General features: G+C 43.2%; 1 protein-coding gene across 1 annotated transcript; it reads right to left on the bottom strand.

The window, feature by feature from the left end:
- Positions 1-724: 724 nt before the first annotated feature.
- mex3b (mex-3 RNA binding family member B) lies at positions 725-5,767 on the bottom strand. Its single transcript, XM_053421210.1, has 2 exons — positions 5,146-5,767; positions 725-3,453 (listed from the first exon to the last, which is right to left on the bottom strand). The coding sequence occupies exons 1-2, from the start codon at positions 5,363-5,365 to the stop codon at positions 2,054-2,056; spliced, it is 1,620 nt and encodes a 539-aa protein (XP_053277185.1). The 5' UTR covers positions 5,366-5,767; the 3' UTR covers positions 725-2,053.
- Between the last annotated feature and the right edge of the window lie 18,213 nt (positions 5,768-23,980).

The raw sequence follows: 23,980 nt of genomic DNA, 5'->3' as shown, positions 1-23,980 counted from the left end.
CATTTACTATCTTGCAGCAAAGCATGTGTTTAAACGCCAGTGTTTCCACCAGGACCACATGACATGAGGCAGCACTTCAGCACAGGGAAGGAGATGGGGGAGGAGAGGAGCAAGAGAGCAGTAAACTGTTCTCTTATGTCAGACAGAGGAGTAGCAAAGGTGATACACACATACTGTTTGCTTTGATTCATCCCGGAGATTACAGAGGAAATACAACTGATTGATATGATCTTAACACACTGTTGGAATGCAGGTAACTTAGATGGTATTTTTCATTATATCCACTGTATTAGGTCCACCAGTATTGATTTTAAAGGCCAATGTTCAGTGTCTTTAGCCAACAATGAATAGCATTATGGTGAGAAAATGTTACGTTCTTCGATTTTTCAGTATCTTGATTAAGTGTTTCTCTGATCCATCACTACCCAGAAGAGTCAGGTGATATTATTTTGAAGAGGCTGTATGGGTATAGGTCACACAGCACCGTTAATCAGTGATAGGGCAGGTCAGGTTCCCTCATCTGACTGCAGAGCATATGTTAAAAAAATAAGCCCACTATGATAATCCTGCCTTCTCCAAGCTTCCATTAGGAAGCAGAGAGGGGTCAAATGTTCGGAAAACTATTACACTTCAAAAATCCCCAACAGCCTCACCTCAACCTGCTGTGGAGACCAGCAGAACTAAACAACACAGGTCAGGAAAGACACGAAGAGTAAGACACCTCATGAATGTACCATTTTTATTGGACTTATATAGAAATACTTAAAAAAAAGATGAAGTAGCACCATTACTTAAGTTTTACTTTTATCATGTATAACTTTAAATGTCAGAAAAATAAAACTCTTGATACATTTTCAAATCTTGTCTCAGCAAATATAATATTAGTATTTGACCATGAGGTTAAAGGCCCTCTTTCATAAAATAAAATATACTTTAATCTTAAACTTTGCTCAATAAAGTACATTTACGCTCAAGTATTTTCACCTACATATACATAAACAAGTGGTAAACAAATGTATTAAAATAGAAATACTAAAACTATAGTGGTGCAACAGAAGCCTGTAATTCCCACTGGAATCTAATTCATACAAATTTTAGAAAGCATAAACTGTTTCTTTGTGTTCAACTTACTAAGTTTTGTACATTTCAATGTTTCATAATAATATAGAATAAAATATGCTTTTATATTACTGAATAAAAAATATGCTCGGTGAAGCTGATTTAAAAGACATTTTTTGCTGAACCTATAAAAAACTCCATCCCAACAGAATACTGTCAAATGCAATACACATTGTATGGACTTGTATTTCCACCCAGCGTCATGTGATATTAAAATAATACAGTGATCAATGCCATAGGGCCATACTAAAAAATAAACAAGGTTTAAACCCAGCAACAAAAAGTTCACTGAACTTAAATTAAAATATCTGTAAACATCTTTGCAATAAGAAATATAATCTTTCAAGTCAAAAAAGAATAAAATACTTCAATCTGTATTAATATCATTTAAAACGTTCAACTTGTGGAAACTTATTCTAAACATATATATGTAGGATATGTTGTTCCTCTCCCCCGTGTGGTCTCTGACTTCAAGCTGCAGTATCTTGTAAGTCAATAGTCCTATTTAGCTGGAAGCTCTCCACGTTTCCCAGCCATGGCCTCCCTCTTACTACATTCAGCCGGCAAAACTGGAACGCTCAGCTCGCAAACGGCTGCAGTTTGACCCACTTAACTCCATCATGACCCCATTGTGTCTCTTCATTTCATAAATATAGGGTACAATTTTACTAGAACTATTGATTACTATGCTGTAATATTTAAAACATGCACTTAGATGTTGAAAATATTTCCCCAAGCTACAGTATATTATTAACAACTATGACTGAGCCCAAAAAGGGTGTCTGTCCCTCCTTCTAGATACTGCAGCCTCTCACATACATATGTATATCTATGTACACGTTACAGATGATTGGGTGATACCATTAAAGCAGTATGAGGAGTCTGTTGTTGCTATTGTAGCCTGTCTCACTGACGAGTCAAAGAGTTTCACTTTTTATGAAAATATACGTATAGCCTGAGTGACGCCGGTGTGGCAGACAGGGCATTTGGGCTCGCTCCTCTCACAGATTCGATTGGCACATTCCATACAGAAGAGGTTGTGCCCACAGGGGACCAGTGCTGCGATGACCTCACTTTCGAAGCAAACCGAACAATCACGGCTGCCCTTTCGGCTTGTTCCTGAAGAGCTGGAGGAGGATGAAGACGAGGAAGAGGATGAGGCGGAGGAGTCACATGCAACCCCAGGTAGGTGAGGGCCAGGCAGGGAGGCAATGGTACTGGAGTAACCAGGGAAACTGAGCAGACCACCAACCGGGTCACTGCGCACCCTTTGGGCTAACGGGTGCTCAGTGGGGCCTCCAGTGTGGTTATGGAGTGGAGGGGACAGTCTGGGCTGTGGGGTACATCCATTAACCCTTCTCTGACTCGCCACTATCCCATTGGCATTAGTGGACGTATTGGTGGGGAATATGGCTGAAGTTGAGGTGGGGGAGCTGCCTCCAGTTGAGGAGGGGGTTATGCGACTATCACACTGGGACCACAGGAGACCTGGTGGGGCTTGTGTTGGGTCAAACCCTGGTGATGAGTCAAAGGTCAGATCAGTGCAGTCAGGCGAGATCACCTCACTTCCGTAAACGAAACCGTTGCCATTGGTGTTGACGTTGATGTTGTTGTTATTGTTGTTCCCATTATTGTTGGTGGTGGTGTAACTGAGTGCGGGGCTGGGAGGGCTGTAGTCAGCCATGCGTGAACTGTTATTACCAAAGTAGGAGTCTGTAGAGGCACTGCCCAGAGAGGAGGAAGAGTCGTTGCGGTAGTTGGAGAAGGGTTTACGGACGAGGGTCATCCCACCATTTGGCTTGGACCACAGGGTGGCATGCCCGTGCAGATCAAAGCCAACATCTGTGCCATTAGCATGGAAGTCATTTTCATCCTGGAGCTCAATAAGGCCTCCTGTCCTCATAGAGATGTGGGCTTCAATCTCTTCACGTGCTCTGTCCACATTCTCTGGCATCCCCGTCACCTCAAACACTGGCTCCTTATCTCGACTGGGTGTCACAATGTAGGTGTGGGTCTGCTGCTGGATGCGCTTGATAGTGGCACCCTTGGGGCCAACAACCAACCCCACCACACGGTAAGGCACCCTCACCTGGATGGTCGTCTGTCCGGGCAGGTTAGGTGGTCCAGGGACAGGGGTACCACTCCCGTTCAGGCTGGTGTTTTTGTTTCTGGAGGCTCTGATCATGGAGAAGTGCTCGGCAGCAGAGATGATCTCCCGTCTGGCCATAGCCACGTCCTCCCTTCTTCCAGTCACCACAAAAACAGGCTCCTCACCTCGAACAGGGGTCTTGATGTAGGTGTTGGTCTTGGCTCGCAGTGCTTTGATCTTGCAACCTGAGGCATGGAAGCAAATGGCGAAAGTGAGGACATGTCCCAAAATAACAACAGCTTGAAACATGTCATGTGTTAAACCATTACTTATGGACTATTTAAAACAGCTGCTGTATGTTTATTATTGTCTCTCAAAAGGCCAATGGTCTGAGAAATGAACCCCCCCCCCTTTTTTTTTTTGGAGAAGAGCAAATTCAAACCACATGCTGCACAGCCTCGAACATACAGCAGGACAAAACAACTTGCTGCTGGATCCACAATGTGACTGTTCATTTACTATAATACAGTCAACATCTACAACAGCAGCTGTTTAGCTTCTACTCACACTTAATAGCATTGTGGGGAGAAAGAAGCTACTTAATAATTTCTTAGCCTGACGCTGCATGTCGGCACATTAAGTTGCATTCCAACACCTTCCATCACCAACGCACATCTCTCTCTGATCAAAAGTCTGGCTGAGGAAACAGTCGAGGAAGAATGACATAATTATTAGAGCAGAGACGGCTGAGCGGTACAGGGTGATGCAGAGGAGGGTGAACCCACCTCAACTCAGTCTGCACAGGCCATTTAAATTTAAACCATCAGTATCCGTCTGATGCAGGTTAAATGAGGACCAGGTCTCTTATACAAGGCTGTCTCAAAGCAGCCCCTTAGGAGAGGGTTAATGCTCAGTTTATAAATGTTTACCTTCAAATGGTCTAATAAAAGGGGTTGTGTATGTGTGTGGAGGGGGGGGAGGGTATCTAATGTAAATAAATGTCGCGGTAGGTTCATGCTCCCATACTGTCCCTTTGTTTTTCTGGGAACAACAACAGCAGCAGCAGCATTGCAGGGAGGGGAGATGATTCCGCATATGTAACCAGGCACCAGTACCGCCCTGCAGCTGGAGGACAGGCTGGGTCTGTGCAGCTATGGGCGTCTGCTGCTTGTGGCAAGGTAAGATCGTGACCGTTGTCCTAATTTGATCCTGCGCTGCTCGTCGCCACACACCGACCTGCTGGAAGCCGCTTACTAACAAGCCCAGACACTCTTTGGTTACCGCTCCACTCGCTTACTGACCTACATGTCCTGCTTCACCAAATAATGACCAATAACCGGACGTGAGCGCTCATTGCTGCTCCTCACTCAAACGTGTCTCTTAATGTAATGTCCCATATGTCCCCAGAACGAGGAATCTGTTCTATTCAAAACCAAACCCCAACGTGTTTTAAAACATTTAATGATCAATTACTTGCCTCGAAGCATATAATCTTAGGATAGTATCACTTAGTGTCTCATCTGATCTGGGTCGGGGAGATCTTCAATTCAACACAGACAGACTCTTCCCAGCAGGCTCTTATTCTACTTAAATGTCAACTTATTGAATTGGCTTCTGCTGCTCGCTGCCACCCACCTCATAGTATTTATAGAGGAGGAACAATGTGTGGCCAAGTGACGAGACGGTAACACAAGTACACGTTCTACTACCAGGTGGATTTATAAAGATGTGTGGTACTACACATTCAGAAAAGATAACACACAGCAGCCAAGGTGCTTGTGCAGACAAGCCGCGCGGTGTTAAGTTGTTGCATGCAGTAGGAAAGCGTGTATTGGGATTGTGTTCCTCCCACACAGCTGCTACCTGAGGCGTTTGGATGCACAGCTCAGCTGCACAACATGACAAACCCGACACACTGAACCCACACAAACACACACCTTGTCTGCCAACAATCTCTGCCACATGCTCGGAGCTGGGCACCGGGACGCATTCCGTCATGTTGACGCTCCTCTTCCGGGGCTCCTGGTTGTCGTAGAGCGGGTTCTCGTCGTTGTCCAAGCCGAGCAGGGAGAGCTGGTCCAGGGCGATCTGCAGGGCTCTCTGCTCGTCCAGCGCATCCCCCTGCAAGCTGTTGTCGGCGAAGAGCGAGCTGGGCATCTTTGCGGCTTAGCAGCGTTGCGGGGTCGGATGAAAGGCAAGAAGGAGGGCGGAGAAGGAGTGATCGGGGGGGAGAAAGAGAGGGGGGGAAGAGGAGGGGAGAGACGCCGGACCCTGTTCTCAATAAATGTCCCGTGCAAATAAATCAGTGCGGCTGTGAGGGGGGAGAGAAGCGGAGCAAGGTGTTGCAAAATAACAACCACCCCCTGCGTTCCCCCAATACACACTGGATATCCCGGTCCGAGCCGTTCCGGTCTGCGCTGTGCACGGAGAGGATGAAAACAGTGTGTTTACTCCAGAGCCGGCGCTGGCAATAGTAAGATTATTCCTCCCTGACAAAGGGCCCCTCCCCGGCTGCTCTCCCTCAGGTCCGCTGTTGCTTCTGTCTGAGTCTCTGCACAGCCAGACAGAGAGATGTGCGAGTGACGTCACCGCCTGGGCAGGGACGATGCGGTGCTGGGGTACATTTGCATATCCGCGAGCTGATTAGCTGAGCGTGCGTTCGGTGGGCGGTGCTTGCTCTAAAGACCCGCCCGTTTCTTTGTTCTCTTTGTCTGCTCCTGTATGTTGTATTGACACAGAACAAAGATATGAAAACAAGAAGTCACCACAGTGGACAACAACAGCCATCTACTCTTAACAAATAATGTACATTATTTATTATTTATTAAGAGTAGATCTGTGAGTCGGCTTGGCCCGCCTCTCCTGTCTCAAACTGTTTTAGGCCATTTTCACTTTTATTAAAGTATATGTGTATTATATATAAATATATTGTTCAAAGTATAACTATTATTTCGAAGTATAGAAGCATAACTATTATTTTGATGTTTTGAAGATACTTCCTCTGAGTTTACAACCACAGACATTGGTATCAGGACTGCATCACCTCAGATGAACCTCTGTGGGGGGAGATGGGGACACTGGGTGTATGCAAGGATGTAGTGAAAGGAAAACAACAAAACATGCAACATTTGGCAAGTCTACAAACTGCAGTTCACAGTGTAAAGGGCCCTTGAGGTCATGTACCATCTCAACAGCTTTAAACCCATATTCAGTATCGTTTTTACTCTAAGAATTGCACATATATATGTTTTTTTCTTTTAAATGTTTGGATTTCTTTTTTTCTCTAATTTGGTTTTAACTGGTGTGCCACATTCAATGTCACAAACAGGGCAAGTAAACTGTAGAAAACAGCATGGAGTGCTATAATTATATTATATATTAGGACACGTTGCTTTATCTATTTTACTTGCTGGAGACGATCAATTGCCCCTTTTCACACCCAAGCCACTTGCTTGTGCATTTTTCGTATAGCGGGTGTTTTATCAGCTTGATAATTTATGACTTCTCCTAATTTTATGAAAACTGCTTGAAACATGATGCTTTTGAATTCACCACAGAGAATGAAAAATTACTTCTTAGTGTAGCTGCAGAGACTCCCACTGTAAAAGAATGGTCCGTGTGCATTATAACTGTGATAGATGTTGATAGTACTAGTTTACACATAACTACCAGTCCCAAATCCTAAACTTTATTCTATTCTATTCTGCTAATATTGGACTTTTAAAGATTGTTAAATTTATTGGTGGTCTAGTTTGAAGGAGGAAAATTTGTCTATTTTGATTTTGCACTTATTATTATTATGTTTAAATATACAGCAGTGGGTTCTGAGAGAGCTAATGAAATGGAGAGTTGAAGCCATATCAACTAAAACCAGAGTTACAGGAGGATAACATTGTGATTGGATTAAAATATAGGCCTATGGTCATTTTGGAAATACTTTAAAATTAAACAACTTTAGATTAGAGAGGGTAAACTCTAGTTATATCACCCACGTACGATGACAAATAACAAAATATATACAAGTGAGACAGGTCACTGCAGGCAACATATGAAACCTACTGCCACTGCACTATTATAACACACATTTATACTTCCTGCTAAATTTCAAGTGTGGTGGTTGTGATTTCAGGACAAACATTATTACAGAAATGGTTTTGAATAAAAAAAGAGACTGTGTATGTCATTGCTGAAGAGAGGGTGCCTCTGGGTCCACAACACTTACCATTTAAATCTATTGAACAATTGAGAAGCATTGAATTGTTCCACATTCCCAAGACACATTTGCATTCATATGCATTTGTAAGAGATATAGGGTGGAGGGTTTGAGTGGGGGGCCTGCTCTCAGATCATGCGCTGAGAGAATTTAAACTACACATTGTGAATGTGGAGATGTTTCCATCATTCATATTAAAAACTGAGCTCCATCAGCTCAAGTACTCCAGTGAAGTATGACCGGACTTGACTAAAATATGTCTGCTACTTAAACTAAACATGTGCATCAAATGTATTTAATTCTATGAAACTTGTTTTTAAATTCACGTTCTTAGCCCCTAGTATATTTCAGAAATCATCAATACATGAGTTCATCAATTTACATTATCATGCTGCTATGGTATCACTCGAACAATGTTATAATTTGTTGCTACATATTTATACAATCAAGGACTTCTCTTCTATTTTCATATGGAAGCCCTACTTGATAGCCTTTATTTGATAAAGTCTGGGAAAAGCATTTTTTAATACAACCCAGATCCAGCAGTGCAGTGCAGATGACAATGGCTACAGGCAGCTTGCATGTCTTTTTTTCTCAGCATACTTTGGTACTATGAAGCCCAAATGTTAAAAACATTCAGAGTGATAGGTCGGGAGCCTATGTGGACGGCCAAAGAGCGGGATAATCAGGAGGAGGGTGGAGGTGGCTGTCAGGGGGAGGTTATGCCAACACAAAGGGGATTTCAAGGCGATTCAAAACCGTTGAGACCAGAAGCACTTTGCTTTGTCACCTCACTCCTGGAGCACAATACTGATGCTAATGAGGAAGCACTCACGAACCAGAAGAGCTGATGGGATGGGACCTTCTTGTTAATATTTGACACCTCACCTCCCCCTATAAACCCCCTCTGCATTCGTAAAAATGCAAATTCTATTCAGTTCTGCAGTGTGTCTCCCATATTTGCAGATAGATTAATACCAGAAACACACTTCATACAATTCGAATTAAATGATTGGAAGTAGAGTGATTAGACTGAATGAATGCTATATATTCTTATGTGAAACATCATCCGAATATATGTAAAAATTTGGAATGAACACAGAATTATTGAGACGTTAGACTGTATTTTCAAGCAGAAAAAAAGGGAATCAAGTGTTTATACTTACTGTAAGGCATAGTATTTGCCCTGGTGTTGATTCACCGTGGGACCTTTTATAAAATGTTGTTGCACTATATGTGGAATCAGTGGTATGTGTTAACCATCTATAAATCCTTAATAAAATCTTCCATAAATCTAAAAACTCCCAGACAAAAATATAGAAGTTAACGTAAGGTATAAGTTAACGGAGGAATACATTTAAAATTTCCCACAAGACAAAAAATAAATTTGGCTTGTAACCCCTAAAGTAAGTTAAAGTACAAGTAAAAGTAGTACTTCTGTAGAAGTTAAACTATTCAATAATTTACAAAAAAGCTAATATTCAAGTGAAGTTTGAAGAAATTTGCATAACTTTGTGTAGCAATGTAGGACTGTTTCTCTTTACTTGTGACCTCTTTAGATTTATCTTGTGACACTTGGTTGGGGTCCTGACCCCAAGGTTGGAACCAATTATCTAAAAGATAATAACACACTCATATATTGTTTTTCTACATTGACAATTTAACTAACAACCAAAACTTTATATGCTCATAAGTGGCAGATTTGGAGTTGTTAACCTGAAAGAATTGCAGTTTACTAGGCAACCTAAATCAAATTAACTAGTGTGACAAATGGGCCATTGCAAGTTCAATTTATTGCCAGAGAGCCTGCTCTAGGCTATATCACAATCACAAAATTGTTGTTGTTATTAACATGGGGAATAAAATTATTTTAACCAGAGAAATATCTTAATACAAAATCATCTGTATTTGAGTCATTTGACTTGCACAAGAAGTTATTATTTTTCTAACTTTATTATTTCTTATTTTGTTTTGTTTGTAAATATCCTTGCTCTCCTAGTATCAGCACCACATCTGCTGTTCAAAACAGCCAGTGATAGCTAAGCAAGGCTACTGCAGGTTTATCCGACCAGATTTACTGTTGACCTGATCAGTTCATCCACAACTTTCACTCGAGTGAAGGAACAAGCCCCTAGTTCACCTCTGCATTGAATCCCTGAATCTGTTGCTTTAACAGAGATAGAATATTGACTGTTTAATCTCTGTTATGTGTTTGTGTACACACATGATAAAAAATGTTGCCTAAGCATTGAGGGCCTGATGAAATTAATTTGTACTGACATAAACTCAAAGCCTTGTCTTGTGTCGTTGCACATGCACAGATTGTGTGCCACTGTTATTTCTTAAGCCCAAACTGACGCTGATTGCTGCATCACCGCTGATAATTGTTGTTTGGTATTAGGTGCTAGCAGCTACTTAGAGGCGATTACCCGTATGCCTTTTAATGAGAGGAAGAAAAGCTTAGCCTGTTCTAACCCAGAGAGCATGGGAGGCAGACAGGGCTTAGTGATCTCTCTGCCAGTCACTGCGCAGCCGCAGGGCTGCAGACACTGGGTCACAGTAAACATCAGGTCACAGGATCCTGAGCAGCCTGTCTGCTCACTAGCCTGACGTTGTCATACTAACAATTCTAGTCAGAATGTGAGTCTGATACCGTTCCATTGAGCTGTGATTATGGGGCGTGTTTCAACCGAACCAGAAAAAAAATGCCTCTTGTCTCAATTGGATAGACCTACAACCAATCAGAGCAACGTAGTATGTGATGTATGTTAAGCGACGCATTGTGAGTTATTTACTCACGCCGGGTTCACACCGGACGCTGAAGCGATGCCAAAACGACTCTTAAGCGCAGCGCCAAGCCTTAAATAACAGCTGGCTCCCATCCACTCCCATGTTAAACCTTTGTGCTGGTCACACCGGAGGCTGAAGCGCCGCGCTGCACCAAGGCTGCCTGGCGCCGTGCAGCGATCGTTTCGACGTCGATTTTTTTTTTTGTGCTTGACGCGAGCGTATCGGGCCAGGAAACACACTGAAAAATGATTTTAAACAATATTGATGACATATTTTATATGATATAAATTATCAAATATGCATCCCATACTTTTAATTCCCCTTCTGTTGTCCTGGAGTTAAAATTTTACCAATGACATTATTAAATGTCCCCCTCTTCCCATCCACTACAGCCACACAAGCAGTGATAAAGATAAAAAGAGAGAGGGGGGGGGGGGGGGGGGGGGGCTACGTATTCTCCACATAGGCTTGAGTGGAGAATACGTAATTTACCCTCGACACGCTGGAAGTGAGGCATAACACAAGACAATCTGGCACTGAAGCAGAGACAGGAGCAGGCTTAAATGCAGCCAGGACCGGCAGACAGGGGATGAGCAGACTGTGACAGAACCCCCCCCTCAAGGGACGGCTCTCGACGTCCCAAGACGAATGGACCAAAAGGAGGCGGTGGAGGCGGCGTGGCAGGGACCAGGGCGCTTTCTCGGACCAGTTTAACCTTGGAGACGTGAAACGTGGGATGAAGGGAGTTTGACCCTCACTGCCACCGGGTTGACGATCTCCTGGATCTCGAACGGGCCGATGAAGCGAGGAGCCAGTTTCTTGGATTCCACCCAGAGGGGAATATCATGGGTGGAGAGCCAAACCTTCTGACCCGGCTGGTAGTCCGGGGCCTTGGAACGTGGTGGCGATTGGATGCCGCGGTGTAGCGGTCAGCGGCCCGGAGTAGAGCCGCCCTGGCTCGGGTCCAAGTCCTGCGACAACGGCGGATGAAGCTCTGGACAGAGGGGCAGGATGCTTCTTTCTCTAGTGTAGGAAAAAGCGGTGGCTGGAACCCATAGGTGCACTCAAAGGGGGAGAGACCGGTGGCGGAACTGGTCGAGGTGTTGTGGGCGTATTCTACCCATAGAAGTTGTTCGGACCAGGAAGTAGGGTCTTGAGATGTCATGCAGCGTAGTGCCGTTTCCATCTCCTGATTCTTGCGTTCGGTCTGGCCGTTGGACTGGGGGTGGTACCCTGAGGACAGGCTGACGGTGGCTCCCAGGAGCGAGCAGAACTCCCTCCAGAACACTGAGGCGAACTGGGGACCCCGATCAGAGACCACGTCCAACGGGATGCCATGGAGACGGATGACGTGGAGAAGCAGTAGTTTAGCCGTCTCCTTGGCAGATGGAAGTTTGGGCAGGGGCACGAAATGTGCCATCTTGCTGAACCGATCTACCACCGTCAGGATAGTAGTGTTGCCGCTGGATGGTGGTAGACCGGTGACAAAGTCCAAAGAAATGTGCGACCAGGGATGATGAGGCACAGGCAGAGGATGTAGAAGACCGGTAGGGGCATGGTGAGCCGGCTTGTGCTGGTTGCAGGTGGGACAGGCATTGACGAAACCCTGAATGTCCTCATCCTGTGACGTCCACCAGAACCGGCGCTGCACGACGTCCTTGGTCCGTTGGATCCCTGGATGACAGGTAAGTTGAGTGCTGTGGGCCCATTGTAGAACCTCGGACCGGAGGTCAGGCGGGATGAACAGACGGTTGGGAGGGCAAGCACTGGGTCCAGCCTGGTCTTGGGCGGCGGCCCTGACCCTCTCCTCTATCTCCCAGGTGAGTGTGGCCACCAGACAGGAAGAAGGCAGGATAGTGTCTGTGTCAGTCCTGTCCCCCTCCTCCTCCAAGAACCGACGGGACAGGGCGTCGGGCTTGACGTTGCGGGACCCCGGTCGATAGGAGAGGGAAAAGTTGAAGCGGGTCAGGAAGAGTGCCCATCGAGCCTGGCGGGAGTTCAGTCTCTTAGCGGACTGGAGGTACTCCAGGTTCTTATGGTCCGTCCATACCAGAAACGTCAGTTTAGTCCCCTCGAGCCAGTGTCGCCACTCCTCCAAAGCCAACTTGACGGCGAGGAGCTCTCGGTTCCCAATGTCATAATTCCTCTCTGCCGGGGTCAAACGTCGGGAATAGAAGGCGCAGGGGTGCAACTTCTGGTCGGAGGCCGCTCTCTGGGACAAGATGGCCCCCACTCCTAAGTCGGAAGCGTCCACCTCGACCACGAACTGCCGTTCAGGGTCCAGCATTCGGAGGATGGGGGCCGAGGTGAATCGTGTTTTCAGGGCCTGAAAAGAGTCATTGGCAGCCGTGGACCAGAGAAAAGGCACCTTGGAGGAGGTAAGAGCAGTGAGGAGGGCCGCCACCGAACTTTAGCCCCTGATGAACCTCCGGTAGAAGTTGGCGAAGCCCAGGAAACGTTGAAGCTGCTTGCGGGAATCAGGGGTGGGCCAAGTGGTGACGGCAGAAACCTTGGCTGAGTCCATCTCCACGGTCCCTCTCCCTATGACGTACCCCAGGAAGGAGACAGACGAGGCGTGAAACACACACTTTTCGGCCTTGACGAACAGGGAGTTCTCCAGGTGGCGTTGGAGGACCTTCTGGACGTGATGCACATGTTCCTCTCTGGAGCGGGAGAAGATCAGAAGTTCATCCAGGTACACGAAGACGAACCTGTTGAGCATGTCCCTGAGCACGTCTTTCACCAGAGCCTGGAAGACAGCAGGGGCGTTGGTGAGGCCGAAGGGCATCACCAGGTACTCGTAGTGACCGGTGGGGGTATTGAACGCCGTCTTCCACTCGTCCCCCTCGCGGATCCGGACCAGGTGATAGGCGTTGCGCAGGTCAAGCTTGGTGAATGTGGTTGCCCCTTCTAGGAGTTTGAAAGCTGAGGAGATGAAGGCAGGGGATACCGGTTCTTGATGGTCATGTCATTTAATCCATGATAATCAATGCAGGGGCGGAGTGTCTTGTCTTTCTTCTCCACAAAGAAGAAACCGGCTCCAGCCGGAGACGAGGAAGGGTGGATGATGCCCGCCGCTAGACCGTCATTGATATATGTCTCCATCGCCCCCCTCTCAGGAACGGACAGGGAATACAGGTGTCCTCTGGGCGGCGTGGCACCGGGCTGGAGGTTGATGGCGCAGTCATAGGGCCTCCTTTAATGGACTCCTTAAAGCTGCTCTTACTGATATACTTGATCAAATTTAACAAATTTGAATTCATTATTTGTTGAGCAAAAATAATCAATGTAATTAACCAGTAACAGATTTTGATAAACTCACTAAAGTTGTTTTCACATATGTACTGCAAATCCTGACGTGGACATCATCAGGAGGACTATGTGTGTACTCAAATGAATCAGTTTTAGAACTTTTACTACTTGCTGACCTAACATTTCCCAGAGTTAATATCTGTCACTTAAAGGGATATTTAACAGAAAGAGGAAAATTCACTGATCATCTACTTACTACTACGCCGATGGAGGGGTGGGTGAAGTGTTTGAGTTAACAAAACACTTGAGGAGTCTCAGGGGTAAACTTTGTTGCAGCATCCGGTGACTTATAAAACAACAGAAAAAAACATAAAATGCCTCCATACTGCTCATGTGGTGTCATCCAAGTGTCCACAAGCTCTGACATCCATAATCGACTCAAATGGTTTAATTTACACCATGTTTTAGGCCTAATAGTCCATTGATATCTTCCTTTGGAGATGGAGGCATGTTATGTCTGTCAAAAACCAAGTGAGGCATTTATCACTTGAAGAGCCATCCCTATCCCCCTTCTCCGGAATCCCTTTGCTTTATCACCCGCAGATCCAAGGCCTCTGTGGCCGCACCATGGATTGCGGTTTGTTGATCGCGCACCGGGGGTCGTGGTGGTGGACACAGTGTGGCGGATTCTGTGTCGTGTGGGCTGATCGTGGTGGTGGTGGCGGACCCTGTGTTGCATTGGCATCGGGTATGGGCATTGGACCAGGAACGCGGCGGCGGCTCGTGGTGGGTGGCGGTGGACGGTGACCGAGGACTGGAGTGGCGTTCTGGTCTGGATGGTGGATCGTGTGCCTGCTGGTTGCTGACCATGGACTGTGATTGCAGCGGGACTGCTTGGCATGTCATGTTGGGGTTGTCCTTCAGGATGTTTACCCTCATCAAATGCTGCTAGAGACTTTAATCTTTAATCTTGAAGACTTTAATCTTGATGATGTTTTCCTGCACGTGGCATCTATTACACTTCTGTCCGTCCTGGGAGAGGGATCCCTCACATGTGGCTCTCTGAGTTTTCTACGTATTTTTACCCTGTTAAAAGGGTTTTTAATAGTTTTTCCTTACTCTTGCTGAGGGTTAAGGACAGAGGATGTCACACCCTGTTAAAGACCAATGAGACGAATTGTAATTTGTGAATATGGGCTATACAAATAAAATTTGATTGATTGATTGATTGATCTTTTATCTGGAGTTGGTGAATACACGCAGAGCTAAAGTTGCAATCAGAAATATTCAACCGTTGTTGGGCTGTTTTTCTGCGGCAGGAACTGGCAATCTTGATCATGTACCTGGCATCATGGATTCTCAGAAATACCAGGCCATCTAAAAGAGGAATGTGATGCCTTCTGTTGACAAATTAAACTTTGGTGATCATTGGACTTTCCAGAAAGACAATGATCCAAAGCCCACCTCCAAGTCCAACAAAGCTTGGTTGAGAAAAAGATCCTGGAACGTCCTGGAGTGGCATTCACAATAGTATAGTATAAAAACTACAGGATGCGCCACAAAGTGCTGAAGCTGGGGGTTGAATAATACTGCTCATGCACACGTGTTAAAAGAGGTACATTTTTCATTTTAACTGCAAAGTTAAGTCAATTTCTGTTGTCAAAATAACTAAAATATGTATCAATAAATATCTCTTGTTGTTTAATGAGGTTTTTTGTCATATTATTGTCATTATCTTTCATCCACATCCCTATAATGTATTTTGAGGTGAGGGGGTTGAATATTTCTGATTGCAACTGTAACAGGAGGGTGTATATACAGGTGGGTGGTACACATTGTGCTGTGTAACAGAGAGAGGAGGAACAGCAGAGAGAGTACACACAGATAGCAATGGAAGGATGCAGTGTGCGTGTGTGGTTCAGGGACTGGCTGGCACGCAGCGCACACATGCATGCATAGAGTCACAAGGTGGGTTACATTGGGCTGTTGCAGATGTTTTACTTTTGCAGTGCTTCAAAAGGTGAGCTTTTTGTCTGTGGCTGCTTAGTCAGACAAAAATGGAGGAGGAGGAGGTGTGTGTGTGTGTGTGTGTGTGTAAACCACAGATTGTAACCTGATCCACACACAAGGTTAGACAAAGGAAAACGGGACACTTTGTTTTTGGTTGTGGTGCATTTTTTCACAAGACAACTTCTTTCCTTATAGGTCCTTAGACACCACTGGATGCATCAGGGAAGCGTCTTTGTTCTTGTCAGGGGAATAATTGTGTGTGTAACTAGTGTTCATTTCCCCAAGAGCTCAAACTAAGGAAGTCGTCAGTATAGTATTTAGGTGAAGAACATAACTGATGTTTGTCGGTTCTTCATGGCAATCGGTAAATAACAGATGACAAAGGAGGGAAAACAGGAAATGCATTATTCATGTTTTCCTGTTGTCGACAGCAGGAGAGGTAAAGGTATATGTAGCTGAATGTGAGCTTATCAGTATGCATGTATTCTCTTTCTGTGGTATTTTTCCTCTAGTCCTGGACATTAGCACTGGGGAAATGATTTTATTTTTTTTCTACATAAAGCACATGCAGAGGGACAGTCTCCACTGAAGTGCTGGAAGCTATATACATTTTGCAGGCTATGTGCTGGAATCTGCAGGTATGGATGCAGCACTGTCTGCCTCTCCCCACTTCTTTATCCTCCTCCCTCTTCCCAGTTCCATCTCCACCTCTCATCCCTCTCTCCCCATCTGCTTTTCATCCCTCCCTCGTTCATCTCTCCTTGCTCCCTCCTCTCGTTGTCCTGACATCTCCCTATCCCCTTCCGCCTATCCTCCCCTCTCGCCTCCTCTGTTCGCTCTGACACACTGAACTGAAGTGGCACTGCTTCCCTACGCTGTGATTGGCTGCCTGCCAGACGCTGGGTGAGCCAAGCTGCACAGCGGCAGGGCAGCTGGAGCCGCCGGCCCACAATGCACCACAACACACTACTCACCCTAACCCTCCTCCTCCTCCTGTTCCTCAACCTCCTCAGCCAGGCACTACCCAGCTCTTTTTTTTGCCTCCTTCCTTCTCCTCTCATATTTAGTCATTGGTTGACTGGTGCATGGTGATTTGTGAAAAATCCACAATTTCCAAATATTGGCACAGCATGGCATGAAACACAAAGACAATGAAGAACATAATTTTCATAAAAATAAAAAAAATACGACCATCATTGATCTCCAAACTTATGATAGTTGTCTTCTCCTTCCCCTTCAAACCATGAGTGCGATCTTTCGCTGTCCTAATCTTTAAAATCTATAAAAAGCATTTTTTTTCTATGAAACCTTTAAACAATTGGGCCATGTTTACCTTAACCAATTTCCTAATAGTTTTTTTCTGCCACGGTCACAGTCTTTCCCTTATTGAGCCATTATCACAATTTCTTCTTATTTTTAATGGGGATCTTTTTGAGTGTTTTTTTAGAAGCATAACCACAATCTTTCTGCAGCACCATTTAATAATTTTGTAACCATAACAAATGACATTCTAAAATTATGACTGATAGATTCCCATCTTTCCAAAGCCTAAACAAGTGGTTTTAGACGTAACCAAACCTTAGATGTGGCAGGTCACTAATTTGTTTCAAGGATACTAATTTGGATCAATAATGTGTGTGGAGTCTGCATTTATGAGGAAAGAATACAGGCTACTTTACACTATAAAACCATGTGGACATACTGGAATCACGAAGAGGGGAAAAATGAGCTCCTTGAATGTTCTAATTGATGAACATTTTAGGTTTGTACTCAATCAGCAGCCAAATGTTCCAGAGAGAAGCACTAATTTCAACTTCTGCAGAGCCTAATCAGTCCCTGCCCCCTGCCTCTTCCCTCTGCCACCTCCCCTCAGATTGCTTGCTGGTCACTCGGCAGGCCAGCGGGAAACCCATTCCCTCTTCCTCACCAACTCCTCTGGCAGATGAATACACAAGGCCGGTGTATAAACAGTGACGGGCCGGGAAGGAGAAAATAAAATGCTCCATCAAATCTCCCCCTGGCTCAGCACATAGTTGTGGCCTACACGTATGAAAGGAGCACAGAAAAAAATATTTTATAGATACCTTTCTTTTAGGCAACTTCCCCTTTGAGATGCGTTTTCTAATTTTCAGCATCTCATGTTCAAATCTGGCGAGTGATTGATTAGTGTACTTAGTGCTGAAGTGAGACAGTTGAATAGCTGATGCTGATTCCAACTTCCGATTGAAAACTTGATCTGATCTCGGTTATTTCATCTAATACTGTTATGATGGATATAACACAGTTTCAAAGCCAGCATTGGTTTTCTGATGAAGTGACTCCTCTTAAATATTTGTTTCATACTGCACATTAAACTGATGAACCTCACCTGTCGTTTACCTTAAATTCTACTACTTCTAATCTAAAAAATGATCACAAAGGCTCCACTGGTTTGGTGAAGAAGGAAATAATTGGGAACTGTTTGTTTTTTTAAATGTCTCGACCTGAATATGTTAAGTGCTTTGAGATATGGTATCATATGATATGCCCTATAAAAATAAAACGGAAATATAAAGTGTTAGTCTTTTATTTCACTGCCTTGAAATACACAATATCACAGTTAACATCATTAAATGAACAGTATGGTAAATGCATGATGAAATGAATGCAGAAAAAATACTCTCCATATTTACTACAAAATGTGCTACATTTACCATCTGCCATTTTTCTTAAATACCTAAAATAAATGCATTATAAAACTAAAAAGACAGTAATGTGACAAAGCCACAATGACGATCATCGCATCGCATAGATCTGAACATTACAATTGTGCAAAAGTACACCAAAACAATTTAAATTCACTGCTCACTAGCATGACCCTATCGAGTGTCTACATATTAATAAGTGAATGAGTGATGATGGTTTTGGACACAGCTTATAAAATGGTCATCCATATGTATTCAATTAGTTCTAAGGCTGGGATTGTTATTACATACAACTAAAGATTAGTCCGGGGTGGCCAGCTTAAAACAAATGTAATAAACTGCTGTTTCTCTTAAACAGCTTTGTCTGTGGTGTGGACTGAAGGAGGCAACATGTCTCGGCAAAAGCTAAGAGGAAATAAAACCATTAAAAAACTCAATGGGTCACTAAAGTCATCAAGTATCAAATTCCACTGGATGCAGCATTAAAGAAAATATAAACAATAAATTTCAGCTGCTGGCAGCTTTAGTGCAAAGATGTCTACATAACTTGGAAATATATTCTTACAGAGCCACTGTACATCATACACATACAAAAGTGAGGAACCTCAAAAACTGCAACAATCCAAACCCCCTTACTCAGCCAGAAAGCTCCAGGCGTTCCTATATAAACATTAGATCATGGTTTCTGGCTCGCTCTGGGTGGGGCTGCCTGCCCAGCTGCATACAGAGATGAAGGGATGGCGGGGTGGATGCATGAAAGGATGGATGATCGCTCCAGGCAAGCTGGCAGTGATGGTACATTACAGACGTGGAGACAGGGAATGGGCTCTGAGTGATGTTTCCATGGCGGAAATCAGGTCCTAATGGACTGGAGAATGGCACCAGTGGGCGAGATCCAGAGGAGCTCAGAGGTTTCTGTAACATGCTGAGTATAGTCTTCCTCCATTAGTGTGTGATAGAGGTAACATATAGTCAGCTGTAATGCCCCGTTTATTGCTGTACAAAGATGATCACGTTATCACTAATTGCACCTCATAAGGTCATCACGTGTAAGATGCTAGACATATTTAAATAATAACAATGACTCATATATGTGTATTGGACAATATTGCATGCTCCATTTGTTAGTATTTTGTTTAATAGCGTGACTCAAAGTAAAGTTCAGGATGATGGTAATATCAATAAGGGTTATCTGTAATCCACCTAAATTTGGGATATTCTTCTCATGTTATCATCTGCATCACAAATCCGGCATTAATCAGTGTTAATGAAAACCCATCATGTGTGCACCACACAATGTGGCATGACTGTCAATCTGCTGGAGGTGCTGGAGAAACACAGCATCAAAGTTGTTAGAATTATTTTTCATTGAGTCAACTCATCTTGTACAATATATATAAATCATCAAAGTCATTTGAATGGTCAAAGTGCTGGACCCAACAACCAAAGAACACTTGTATCTCTAAAGAGTCAAGCCAAACAGCAGAAATTATTGCGACACTGCAAAAAAACTTGGTCAGTTCCACACAGATGTAATGGGTATTTAAAGGAAGTCATTGAGGGAGTAGAGTTCAGCTGCAGGATCTGATCTGTGTTGAAGTCAGAGCAGAGCGTTCCATGGAAGTTCTGGGTAAATGTTTTCTGTTTCTGGAAAGACGTGTTTCTCTTCTCCTCCCTGTCACTGCATGGCAGAGGTTTTTTTGTTTGTAATTTGGTCATGCTGAGAGAAGTGTCATTGTAATGAACCCACTATTTCAGGAGGACAGAGAGATGCAAAGTCCAGTTGGAGATGGTACTAATGGTATGAACCATGTTCATACCATTAGTACCAATTGTATCAGTCAAAAGTGACTCGCAAAGTTGTGACGATGTCAACCTACAAAAATATGTCTATGATTTGTGAGTTGTGCCACCAAATATTTTACACCTTTTTTAAACCACACTCTGACAGCTCCAAATCCTTTTGCTCAGAAAAAAACGTTAACTAGTCGCAAATTCAAGCCCGTGTAATTAGAGGGGACTTCCTCCTGGACTAACTGTGTAGACCCTTTAGTGCCGAGCATGAAGAGGTCTCCACCCTTAACTCAGACGAAGCCAGGCCTGCATTGAAACAAGCTCCTAATGTTCTGCCATGTTTTGCTGCTGTTGAAATTGTTTTCTTTTCTTTTAATGGGAAGCTGACTGTAGCAAATTTGGCACCATGAATCCAGTCTTTGTCCCAGTTGCTGCATCTGCTCACTACTTTAACTGCTTTGGAGTTTTAGTGTGTGTGTGTGTGTGGGGGGGGTGCCATCAGGTCCACCTGGATTACTTGAAAAAATATATGCGGGTCAAATGGTTGTACACTCCTAACTGCTTGGGGTGTGTGAAAAGGGATAGTGGACATAGTCTTTTAATGGTTAATGGACAAAATCATATGTTTGTGTACAATGTCTTAATGACTTAAATGAATTTCGATTCAACAAATCAGTCACATCAACAAGTGAGCAATGAGCAAATGACAAACAGCATTGTAAAGATGGGTTATACACACGCGCACACATGCGTTCATTCAGAAACATTACATCATATTATTGTATTTTGTAAAGTGATCAAGTGATAATATAAACTTAGTTGGTGAAATAACTTTCTGTTTAGTAGATTACTTTATCATTTCACTGGTTGTAACAATCTGTTCAGTCTTTTTCTGTTTGTATTCACTTAATTTTTTTATTTTGTTTGGGTTTGTCTGGGTTCTTGTGTCTTGTGTCTAGCTCTACTTCCTGTTGGTTTCCCCACACACCTGTACCTTGTTTGTCATTAAGCATTTCCTATTTATACCCTGTGTTTCCCCTCACCCTTTGCCGGATTGTCATTGTCTCCTTTGTGTGTGAATGCGCTACAGCGATGTGTTTACCTACCTGGTTTTGGACTCTGCCTGGATTAACGACCTTGGATTTTGTGCCTTTTCCCTGAATGGACTTGTTAACCTCTGGACTGTTAAAGTAAAGTTTTATTTTATACTTTATTTACTGCCTCCCGTGCTTCTTTCTGCAACTGAGTCCCAGCCTAATATAGGACTGTCACACTGGTAGCATGTGCACATAGATCACTGCAGCATTCCAGTCTAGTGGTTCTTCATTAAATGTTATAGGCCAACATTTAGAAAACCCTTTTTATTTATGACACCTATGGTAATGTGGACTCCAGTCAGCATCCTTTTGCTTGTGTGAATGCACGTACCACTGGTAGGTGCAAGTAATGATCCTGGACATAAGCAAAAACAGTGAAATGACATACACAAGACTATGATTGATTATAATAATTTTGGTTTGATCCCTACTCCCCCATTCCATGTGCTTAAGCCTCTAGACAAGATACTGAAACCATAATTGCCCAATATGTTTGATGTGAAGTAGAGAAAGGGTTGCACATCTGTACTGTATGAATGTGTGAGTGAAAGGCAGAACCATACTGTGAAGAGCTGTCAGTGGTCATCAAGACTAAAACTACAGACCATTAACCATTCAACAATGTGATTAAGGTTTGATTACCTGTATTTTACTTTCCAGTGCTGGAACAGGTTTTATCACCAAAACCAAATCAAGGCCCACTGATCCATACTCCTCCCCCAATGTCAGTCCCATTCCCTTTTGGCCAGATGGACTTCATTAAATGGAGAAGGATGTTGCATATACCTGCTTTGCAAAGAGAACAGATGGGTGGACAGAAAAGAAGGAGCTGCGATTCTTGTTTCCATTGACACCAGCCATATTTCCACCTGGATTGACCCCTGAGTATAAATCAACGTCATACAGCAGTCCAAGTATAGAATAAATAATGGAACAGCAATTAGATATTAAGTAGTGCAAATGCAATATATTCAGGGTTACACTGCGCGATATTTACGTTACATATGCTACCGTTAAAAAAAAACGGTGTAAACAATCAATTTACTGCTGTTTTGATACAGTTTTGTGTGTCTGCATTTGTGATTGGACTGTGATATGAGAATTTGTGTACTTGCCTGTGTGAAATGTCTCCACACAAGCAAGTACTTGATGACATTAATTGATGACACATTGCTATTCTACCTTGTAACTGTAGTCTGTGGTGCAAGTAAATTCCATTTCCCTATCTTTGTAGAGTCCAAACAACAAACATCAAATCCCACAATTCCCTCTGAACAATAATACATTTTCTCATCACCTCAAGCTAAGACATAGACATTACAACTTGTTAATTAACTTTATTGAAGGAACATGAAATGATAGTCTGACGTCATAAATCAAACCCCCAACAAACAAGCCCACAAGGCCATTGAGAACACATACACGGCCTCCAATATTTGCTTTTCTGTAATCTTGTAAGTAAATTATATAAGTGATTGGATTTCTGAATCCAATCTAAATATATGTATATTTAAGGTTTGATATGGTTTGGTATTGAATGCTGCAGCCAACCTCCACAAGGGGTTTCCTTGCAACATCCACCATCAGGTTTCTCAAAGTCCTGAGGATCCATGGACAAGTGCTGCACTAGACCATAAAGAAACATCACACACTGTGGAACGCTGACATGCATCTAGCATGTACAGTGCATTACGTATTCTCCATTGTGTCCTATGTTCAAAAAGGGAAAGCATTTAGTTTAAAAAGGCATAGAGGTAATGATGTCTGATCTACTGAGCGACCACATTGTTTTCAGTGTGCTGCCATACAAGCCACTAGCCAGTCAGATTTACCTTTAGCCTCAGCATACCTTCAAGTTCGGCCTGTATCATTGACCACAAGGTCAAAATGGTTGATTGACATCCACTGGTGGTGACATACACCTGCTAAAATCTACTGGTAGTTGCTTACCTACATTGTGTTGAGCCAAGCCATCATCACATGCCTATCACTGTGATCATTTCCTCCCTCGACCCTCTATGTCTTGTGTTATAAATGGCTTGTTTTGAGGGACTGGTTGCTAGTCTGGCAGTAACCAGTGGGGGTTTAACTCTTGTTCTCTCAAATATCATTTACTTTCATTCTGCTGCTTTACATTTTTCCTGTTACCACAGGAAATATTTCAAGACTTAATGTTTAATTCCTTTAGTTTACTTAGTTTTCTTTAGTTTAACTTTGTAATTAGCTGAGTTAAAAATAGATAATTTAAATCTTATCACCAATGAACTAGTGAACAGCATTGGCTGTTATTGGTCTCATTTGGTTTGGCTTTTGATCTTATTACTAATAGGTGGCATATGAAAGTTGCTTTAGCAACAAAGGTCTTGGGACAGACCCTCCACATGTAGTAGATGGCATAAGTTATATAGTAATGAAAAATATCATCGTCAGTTAGTTACAAAGGTATTGGCTGATGGACAGCATAAGTAAAATATGGTTCAATGTCTTCACACATGTATGAATGTGATGTGGTTCCATTAAGAAAACATTTATTTAAACATGTATTAAGTACAATGTGGCATAAGATTAAATATGGTTAAACGAGTAGGAATCTTTCAGACTTGGAGAATATTACACACTATTTACTTGTAATGTCATCTCTATTTGCCACAGCTTCATCAAATTATTGTCATGTGGGTCTCCCAAAACTTTAATATATAAATATACTTTTATATAACTTTGTATATTTTCAGCAATTCACCTGTGAAAATCTTGGTCAATTAAGATAGAAGCTCGTAAGCAATAAAAAGGAAGAAGTCAATTGAGCTGAGGTGGTTTGACTGAGTTTTGATTGTATACAGAATTGTGAACTAAACAGATTATCTGTTATGTTAAATGTTGATGTCAGTTGTTGGTTAGTAAATTAAATACCGACAGAACTATATATAAATAA

The sequence above is a fragment of the Pleuronectes platessa genome, chromosome 1 (assembly GCF_947347685.1).
Source record: "Pleuronectes platessa chromosome 1, fPlePla1.1, whole genome shotgun sequence".
NCBI classification, from domain to species: domain Eukaryota; kingdom Metazoa; phylum Chordata; class Actinopteri; order Pleuronectiformes; family Pleuronectidae; genus Pleuronectes; species Pleuronectes platessa.
The sequence above is the reverse complement of the archived record's forward strand: the minus strand, read 5'-3'. Positions and strand labels throughout refer to the sequence as shown.

What these genes read in the sequence shown, in the direction of transcription:
- mex3b (XM_053421210.1), bottom strand. Translation starts at nt 5,365, where the DNA reads ATGCCCAGCTCGCTCTTCGCCGACAACAGCTTGCAGGGGGATGCGCTG. An exon ending in AGAGATTGTTGGCAGACAAG is followed by an intron (nt 3,454 to 5,145) that starts GTGTGTGTTTGT and finishes TCCATGCCTCAG; the next exon opens with GTTGCAAGATCAAAGCACTG.